This window comes from Chiloscyllium punctatum, chromosome 17 (genome assembly GCF_047496795.1).
Source record: "Chiloscyllium punctatum isolate Juve2018m chromosome 17, sChiPun1.3, whole genome shotgun sequence".
Taxonomy (NCBI): domain Eukaryota; kingdom Metazoa; phylum Chordata; class Chondrichthyes; order Orectolobiformes; family Hemiscylliidae; genus Chiloscyllium; species Chiloscyllium punctatum.
In genome coordinates this window covers 57,331,230-57,340,705 of record NC_092755.1, presented here as the reverse complement: position 1 = coordinate 57,340,705, position 9,476 = coordinate 57,331,230, and the positions used below count along the sequence as shown (strand labels likewise).

Genomic DNA, 9,476 nt, shown 5'->3' with positions numbered 1-9,476 from the left:
CTTAAGCAAACCCTTAATTTCTTTAGTCATCCAGCATTCCCTATACCTACCAGCCTTTCTTTTCACCCTGACAGGAATATACTTTCTCTTGATTCTTGTTATCTCATGTCTGAAGGCTTCCCATTCTCCAGCCGTCCCTTTACCTGTGAACATCTGCCCCCAATCAGCTTTCGAAAGTTCTTGCCTAATACCGTCAAAATTGGCCTTTCTCCAAATTAGAACTTCAACTTTTAGTTCTGGTCTGCCCTTTTCCATCACTACTTTACAACTAATAGAATTATGGTCAGTGGCCCCAAAGTGCTCCTCCACTGACACCTCAGTCACCTGCCCTGCCTTATTTCCCAAGAGTAGGTCAAGTTTTGCACCTTCCCTAGTAGGTACATCCACATACTGAATCAGAAAACTTTCTTGTGCACACTTAACAAATTCCTCTCCATCTAAACCTTAATACTATGGCAGTCCCAGTCTATGTTTGGAAAGTTAAAATCCCCTACCATAACCCCCCTATTATTCTTACAGATAACTGAAATTTCCTTACAAATTTGTTTCTCACTTTCCCGCTGACTATTAGGGTGTCTGTAATAAACTCCAAATAACGTGACCATCTCTTTCTTATTTCTCAGCTCCACCCAAATAACTTCCCTGAATGTATTTCCAGGAATATCCTCCCTCAGCACAGTTGTAATGCTATCCCTTATCAAAAACGCCACAGCCCTTCCTCTCTTTGCCTCCCTTTCAGTCCTTTCTGTAGCATTTGTATCCTGGAACATTAAACTGCCAGTCCTGTCCATCCCTGAGCCATGTTTCTGTAATTGCTATGCTATCCTAGTCCCAAGTTCTTAATCATGCCCTGAATTCATCTCCCTTTCCTGTTCGGCCTCTTGCATTGAAATAAATATAGTTTAATTTATCAGTCCTACCTTGTTCTCTGCTTTGTCCCTGCCTGTCCTGTTTGACTTGCTTCTATTCTCAACTGTACCGGTCTCAGATTGGATCTCTTTCCTCACTATCACCCCCTACATTTTCCAAAGCAGCATACTTGTTTGAAATGGGGATAGCCACAGAAGACTTCTCTACTACCCGCCTCCCTCTCCTACCTTTCTTGGAGTTAACTCATCTACCTGACTGTATCTGTGGTTTTTTTCTCCCTTCCTATAACTACCATCCATCACATCCTCTTGCTCTTGTCAATTCCTCATTGCCTCTATTGCTCCACTCAATCCATTTGATCTGAGAGGATTCATAACCATCAACATTAATTGCAGATATAATCCTCAGTAACCCTTAAACTCTCCCGAAACTCCCATATCTGACAAGATGAGCATATCACTCTATTAAAGGCCATTTTCCTCCTTCCAATCTACAGACCCAGAAAATAGCACCATCTTATTGCTCTACAAAACACAGCTCCAGGCTAACTATTTTGGCATATCTGTGGAACTTTCTGTCATTGAGTAGGAGATTGACAGCTTGATAGATTTCCGGATGTTGGAGATATCAAGGGATATAGAGTCATAGACTCATAGAGATGTACAACACGGAAACAGACCCTTCGGTCCAACTCGTCCATGCCGACCAGATAGCCCAACCTAATCTAGTCCCACTTGCCAGCACCCAGCCCATATCACTCCAAACCCTTCATATTCATAAACCAATCCAGATGCCTTTTAAATGCTGTAATCGTTCCAGCCTCCATCACTTCCTCTGACACCTCATTCCATACATGTAGCATCCTCTGCGTGAAACATTTGTCCCTCAGGTCTCTTTTATATCTTTCCCCTCTCACCCTAAACCTATGTCCTCTAGTTCTGGACTCTCTCACCCCAGGGAAAAGACTTTGTCTATTTACCCTATCCATACCCCTCATGATTTTATAAACCTCTATAAGGTCACCCCTCAGCCTTCAACGCTCCAGGAAAAACAGCCCCAACCTATTCAGCCTCTCCCTAAAGCTTAAATCCTCCAACCCTGGCAACATCCTTGTAAGAATTCTCTGAACCATTTCAAGTTTCACAACATCCTTTTGATAGGAAGGAGTCCAGAATTGCATGTAATATTCCAAAAATGGTCGAACCAACGTCCTGTACAGCTGCAACATGACCTCCTGAATAGTGCGTGAAAATTGTGGCAGAGGTTAGCAATGATCTAGTTGAATATTGGAGCTGACTCGAAAGATGAATGGCCAAATCATGCCCCTACAATATTTCCTATGTTCCTATCTGGGTTCTTTGAATTTTTGATCAACTTGAGAGCGCACCCTTCTCTGCCTGTGCCAGGATATTCAATAACATCACTCTCCTTATGAGTTAGAGACTTACAGCTCCACAAGAGATATCACTCGAGTGTTATCCGAACCCTTACAATGTCATAGAGTCAAAGAACACACAAACAGGCCCTTCAGCCCATCTCGTCCATGTTAAATAAAATGTCCCCATTGAATCATCTTTGCAGCTCTAGTTATGGTTGTTCATTAGCCAAATGCAGGTTGAGGATCTCCACCATTGACAGGGTAGTTGACAAATTCCTACAAGATGTGGTAGAAAATTTGGTGCAAATTTTGGGCGGCACGGTGGCACAGTGGTTAGCACTGCTGCCTCACAGCGCCAGAGACCTGGGTTCAATTCCTGCTCTCAGGTGACTGACTGTGTGGAGTTTGCATATTCTCCCCGTGTCTGCATGGGTTTCCTCCGGGTGCTCCGGTTTCCTCCCACAGTCCAAAGATGTGCAGGTCAGGTGAATTGGCCATGCTAAATTGCCTGTAGTGTTAGGTAAGGGGTAGATGTAGGGGTCTGGGTGGGTTGCGCTTCGGCGGGGCGGTGTGGACTTGTTGGGCCGAAGGGCCTGTTTCCACACTGTAATGTAATGTAATCTAAAAACAAATTAAAAGATAATTCAAATTTGAACTTGCTCCCCCATGTTGTGGGAAATGAAGGGGAACAGCATCTTATTAAAGAATTATGTGAGACATTTTCAGTAATGTGTAAAGAACTTCCACACTTCAATGTAAGCCATTTATAAGCTTTAAAAGCTCTGGTTCCCTAGATCTGCAGTCCTCTCTGTCTTCAATTGTCAATCTCCATTAGTTTATGTTTGATTAAAAGACAGAAAATTTAATTTTTATGACTGCACAGCTCTGCACAATTGACAAAATTCTCGTTTCTTTGCCGCCACGACTTCCCAGTCTCATCGCCCTCTGCTGCCCGGAGGTGCTCAGTGCTGCAGGGAAACGGGGGTAATCATCGCCCCCTGCTGCCCGCAGGGGCTCAGTGCCGAGGGGGACGGGACTAATCATCACCGCCTGCTGTCCGGAGGAGCTCAGTGGCGTGGAGGAAGGAGGTGATCATCGCCCCCTGCTGCCCGGAGTAGCTCAGTGCCGTGAGAGAAGAGGGTAAATACCGCCCCCTGCTGCCCGGAGGAGCTCAGTGTCGTGGGTGAAGAGGGTAATTACCGCCCCCTGCTGCCCGGTGAAGCTCAGTGCCGTGGGCGTACGGGGTTAAACAGCGCCCCCTGCTGCCCGGAGGACTGAGCTAGCGCCAGGCCGGCGACAGGACTGCACCATCTCCGGCGGGGAGTGCGGAACCAGTTAACGGGGAGAGGGAGGAGAGTGGGGCTGTTATTAGTCACTGGGAGTGTTCTCTGGTTTGCTGATTATGGAGTTGGGCCGCTCAACAGTGCTGGAGCTGGAGCTAGAGGATCAGCAGCAGGTAGGGAGACAGTGGGGACCGAGCGGGGGGGCTATCTCCCCCCCTCCGTCAAGGTGCAGAGGGTCGCTCCGGGGTATTCCTCGGGGCGGGGCGTGGCGGGGCGGGGCGTGATAGGGGAGGGGGAGGGGTGTGATGGGGGTGTGATGGGGGTGGGGGAGGGGTGTGATGGGGGAGGGGGAGGGGGAGGGGGAGGGGATGGGGATGGGGGAGGGGGTGGGGGAGGGGGAGGGGGAGGGGATGGGGATTGGGGATGATGGGGGTGGGGGTGGGGAGTGATAGGGGAGGGGAGTGATAGGGGAGGGGTGTGATGGGGAGGGGTGTGATGTGGGAGGGGGAGGGGAGTGATGGAGGGGTGTGATTGGGGAGGGGGAGTGATGGGGGAGGGGGAGGGGTGTGATGCGGGAGGGGTGTGATGGGGAGGGGAGTGATGGGGGAGGGGTGTGATGCGGGAGGGGGAGGGGAGTGATGGAGGAGGGGTGTGATTGGGGAGGGGAGTGATGGGGGAGGGGGAGGGGTGTGATGCGGGAGGGGGAGGGGTGTGATGGGGGAGGGGTGTGATTGGGGAGGGGGAGTGATGGGGGAGGGGGAGGGGGAGGGGTGTGATGCGGGAGGGGGAGGGGAGTGATGGGGGAGGGGTGTGATTGGGGAGGGGGAGTGATGGGGGAGGGGGAGGGGTGTGATGCGGGAGGGGTGTGATGCGGGAGGGGTGTGATGGGGAGGAGGAGGGGGAGGGGAGTGATGGGGGAGGGGAGTGATGGGGGAGGGGGAGGGCTTCTGCACTGCACACCCTCGACTATCTCCTCTTACTTCCTGCTATTCAACCAATTCAAATTTCCTTGGATTCCCTGGGCTGTTCCCTTTGCTGTCAATCCACCATGTGGGTTCTTATCAAAATCTTGCTGAAGTCCAAGTAGGTAAGAAGCAAACTGGTATTCTGTTGTTACTAAGGTTGGTGGCTATTGTGTGAACAATGCATCTAACTTTCTGACTCTGAGACGTGAACTTGATAGCCATGAGTTGGATTGTACTGAGATCTCACTGAGAGTAGGGATCTCTGGATTCCACCTGGTGCCACATACCAGTGAGAATAGGGATAGGAGAACAGGACAGATGGAATGCATGGCTGAGGAGTGAATGCAGGGAGCAGGAATTCAGATTTTTCGATCATGGAGATCTCTCTTCTGAATGAGAAGGAAGGGTTGCACCTGAACTGGAGGGGGAGCCATATTCTGGGAGGGAGATTTGCATGGGCTGCTCAGGAGGGTTTAGACTAGTCTGGTGTGAAGAGGTGGGACCCTAAAAAGTAGTGAGGCAAGAGAGAAGATTGAGGCTGGTACAGAAGTTAGAGAGCAGGTTAAATAGACAAGGCAGGCAAGAGCATGGCAGTAAACGAAGGAAGGCAGATAATTAAACTGCATCTATTTTAATACAAGGGGCCTGACAGGTAAGGCAGATGAACTCAGGGCAAGGAGGGGAACATGGGACTGGGATATCATGGCTATTACAGAAACACAGCTGAGGGAGGGACAGAACCAGCAATCCAATGTTCTGGGGTGCAGATACCACAGGGAGGATAGAAGGGAGGCAAGAGAGGAGGGGGAGTGGAATTTTTGACTAGGGAAAACATTACATCAATACTTAGATAGAATATTCCTGGGTAATCATCTAGTGAAGCTACATGAGTGGAACTGAGAAATAAGAAGGGGGGCAGTGATCACTTTGGGATTGTTGTAGAGCACCTCCCCCCCCCCCCCCCCCAATAATCAGCAGAAAAATGAACAGCAAATATGTAGGGAGATTGCAGATAGCTGTGAGAATAATAGGGTTATAATAGTAGGGGATTTTAACTTTTCAAACATTGACTGGGACTGCTTGGAAGAGGAAGAATTTGTTAAGTGTGTTCAAGAAAACTTTCTCAGTGTGTAGATGACCCTACTAGAGAAGGGGCAAAACTCAGACTCCCCTTGGGAAATAAAGCAGGGCAAGTAACTGAGGTGTTAGTGGAGAAGCATATTGGCACCACTGACCATAATTATATTAGATTTGAAATAGTTACGGAAAAGGACAGGCCTGGTCCACAAGTTAAAGTTCCAAATTGGGGCAAGGCCAATTTTGATGGTATTAGACAGGAGCTTTCAAAAGTTGAGTGGGGTGGGGGTGGGGGGTGGGGGGCATGTGCTGTTTGCAGGTAAAGGGACGTCTGGCAAACGGGAGGCTTTCAAGAGTTCAGTCATAGCATGTTTCTGTTAGTGTGAAAGGCAAGGCTAGCAGGAGTAGGGAAAACTGAATGACTAGAGATATTGAGGCTCTGATTAAGAAAAAGAAGGAGGCAAATGGCAATTATGCATGGCTGGAATCGAGTGATTCCTTTGAGGAATAAAGATATTGTAGATGTACTCTTAAGAGGGAAATCAGGAGGGCATAAAGGGTACATGAGATAGCTTTGGTAGATAAGGTTAAGGAGAATCCAAAGAGATCCTACAAGTGCATTAAGGGCAAAAGTGTTAAGAAAGGGAATAGGGCCTCTTAAAGATCAACAGACACTGGTGATGTGTCAGAAGACGGGAGGGTGGCTAATGTTGTGCCATTATTTAAGAAAGGCTGGAAGGAAGTGCCAGGAAACTACATACTGGTCAGCCAGATGTCAGTTGTGGGTAAGTTGTTGGAGGGGATTCTGAGAGCTAGGATTTACATGCATTGGAATGGCAACAACTGATTTAGGATAGTCAGCATGGCTTTGTGTGTGGGAAATCCTGTCTTAAAAACTTGATTGAGTTTTTTGAAGAGGTGACCAAGTAGGTGGATGAAGACAGAACGGTACACGTTGTCTACATGGACCTTAATAAGACATTTGACAAGGTTCTGCATAATAAACTGGTTAGTAAGGTTAGATCACATGGGATCCAGGATGATCTAGCCAATTGGACACAAAATTGGCTTGGCAGTAGGAGACAGAGGGTGGTGGTAGAGGGTTGTTGTTCAGACTGGGGGCCTGTGACCAGTGGTGTGCCTCAAGGATCACTGGTGGATCCACTGATTTTCATCATTTATATAAATAATTTGGATGAGAATGTAGGAGGCATGGTTAGTAAGTTTGCAGATGACACCAAAATTGGTGGTATAGTGAACAGGGCAGAAGGTTACCTCCAGAGTGCAAATTTTAATCAATTGTGCCAATGGAAGAAATTTAATTTAGATTATCGCAAAGCGTTGCATTTTGGTAAGATAAATCAGAGGAGGACTTCTAGAGTTAATGGTAGAGCCCTGGATAATATAGCTGAACAGAGAGACCTAGAGGTTCAGGTTCATAGTTCCTTGAAAGTGGAGTCACAGGTAGACAGGGTGGTGAAGAAGGCATTTGGCAAGCTTGCCTTTATTGGTCAGCATTGAATTCAGGAGTTGAGATGTCATGTTAGGGTTGTGTGAGACATTGGTAAGGCCACATTTGGAATACTGCACACAATGCTGGCCGCCCTGTCATAGGAAGGATGTTATTAAACAGTAAAGATTTAAAAGGGTGTTGCTGAGACTGGAGAGTTTGATTTACAAGACGCGGCTGGATAGGCTGGGACCTTTTTTCCCTGGAGTGTAGGTAGCTGAGGAGTGACCTTATAAAGGTTTATAAGATCATGAAGGACATGGATAAGGTGAACAGCCAAGGTCTTTTCCCCAGGTTAGAGGGCAAAAGTTCAAGGAGAGAGAGGAAAGATTTAAAAGGGACCTGATGGGTCAATGTTTTGACACAGAGGATGGTGTGTATATGGAACGAGCTGCCAGTGGAAGTAGTAGAGGCGAGTACAACATTTTAAAGAAATTTGGACAGGCAAATGGATAGGAAAGATTTAGAGGGTTATGTGCCAAATGCAGGCAAATGGGACTAGTTTAGTTTCAGAAACCTGGTTGACTTGGACGAGTTGGGCTGAAGGGTCTGTTTCTGTGCTGTATGACTCTATCTGGTGAGCCTCCCCTGTCAGTTTGAGAGCTCTCTTATAGTCTATATCCATCTCTTTTTGCCATTTCCATGGCAGTGATCTCACCCTTCCATGTTAGCTTATTGCATTTGCATAAACGCTTGCCCTCCATTTTATTGTTCTTGAGATCTCGCATGAATTTTTCTCTGAAGGTGTCAGTTTCTAAGTTTGTGCCAAATCAACAGCGATGAGAAGGTTTCTTAATTTTAAGACTGTAATCCATTGGTGAAAGGCAGTGCAATCTGCCGTGCTCACTTTCTCCCAATTACGTCCTTAGTTTTGTGATAAAACAAGTCCAGAATCTAATTCATTTCAGGACAATCCATTGTAGTGTGATCTGGTGGCAGTGAAGGTTAGACTGCAGCTCGAAATCATGTGACCCATCACGGTTTGGAAAACATTTACTTTATTCTCATACTGTTCACTTTCAGCCAAGTGTTTGTAATCACACCAGCACCATACTGACTGAGCATGCATATTATCTCAGCACAAGGTGCAGTCAATTCCAAATGCTCAAACCTCTTCAGAACCAACATTTATGAGTTCAAAAATATGACACAATGCGCTTGACTTCTCAAAATAAGTGTAAAACGATCTGTCCCAATCTTGACAATTTTCTGTTGTATGTTTCACTCAGGTCTCAAGATCAATTGCATGCAGCTATCATTGATCCATTTAATTTAGCCTTCTCGACACAGAGAGCTGTACACCATGTTAATGACACCCATCTTGACCTCAACACCATTTCTCCTGATCTCTTCACTCTGGGAAAGTTAAGGCCACCCTATTAGATCAACCATGGTCTCGTGCAGTTAATTTGAGGGGCTGAATGGCTTACTTCTATTCTTGTATTTTGAATCAATCTGTTCAGACATGATATGAGACATTTCTGGCTTAGTTGGGACTTGAACTCAGACTTTCTGGCCCCACCACAATGCCGCAAGAGCCCCTTACCTATATTTGTACTCCTATGTTGAAAATATAACATAGGGGATGTTGTTTAACTTCTGAAAACCTTTTCCTAAGAGCAAAGCAATTTAAAAAAAAAACTAACCTACTAATTTTCCTAATCGACCTGTCCAGAGATGTTTGCCACACTTCTGGAGCAGATGGGTTTTGACCCCAAGTTTTCCTCAGTTCAGGGCTGGGGACACTTACCACTGTACCATGAGGGCCCCAGCAAAGTGATTGTTAATACCGCAATAATAATGAGTAAGACTGCTGAGTACTTAAGGAGGTACATTATACATTGTTGAATAAATGGAGGGTTTATTGAGTTTCAGATGCCCTCAATTGTATGCTTAAGGAAGGGGAAACATTACGTTCCATAATACATTCCAAACTAAGAAAAGGAATCAAAATTATAAAAAGCAATTCCACTAACATATTAGTGATTACTAATTATTAAAACCTTGTCAGTGATTGAAAACAAGCATAAGATTTGGCATTAATAGGCAGATATGAATAAGATATAGTCTATCTGAATTACCTCTAGTGCCATGTGAATAATTTTATATTCAGCCCCCTCTGTCACTGGTTAAGTAGTCATCAATACTTTGCCAAGTGGGTGCACTTGATCAACCATTCTCGCGAGAGTGCTTCTCTTCTTCTCTCTTTGGCAAGTGAACAAAGTGGAGAAAAGTGATTCAATGGCATTTGATCTTTTGAGTTTTAAAACTACACAATAGTTTCCACACAATGTGCCAAAGTGTTTTAGAAATATCTTTTGAACAAAGGAACAGGGTTGTAATTGGGTTTCTTCTGCTATAAAGGCACGTAGATATTACAAAATGACCATTTG

At 46.0% G+C, this 9,476-nt stretch overlaps 1 protein-coding gene across 4 annotated transcripts in view; it reads left to right on the top strand.

The window, feature by feature from the left end:
* The first annotated feature begins 3,578 nt into the window (after positions 1-3,578).
* LOC140487864 (solute carrier family 2, facilitated glucose transporter member 11-like) overlaps positions 3,579-9,476 on the top strand; it is a 63,939-nt gene continuing 58,041 nt past the window's right edge. For 2 of the 4 annotated variants that reach the window (XM_072587225.1, XM_072587223.1), the window contains exon 1: positions 4,495-4,618. Coding sequence is in view for 1 of the 4 variants with exons in the window: in XM_072587221.1 (XP_072443322.1) it covers positions 3,651-3,704 (54 nt within the window). In the remaining 3 variants the exon portion in view is untranslated. Of the gene's footprint in view, positions 3,705-4,494; positions 4,619-9,476 lie in introns of those variants that run through there. The other 2 variants (XM_072587221.1, XM_072587224.1) reach the window with 2 other exon arrangements.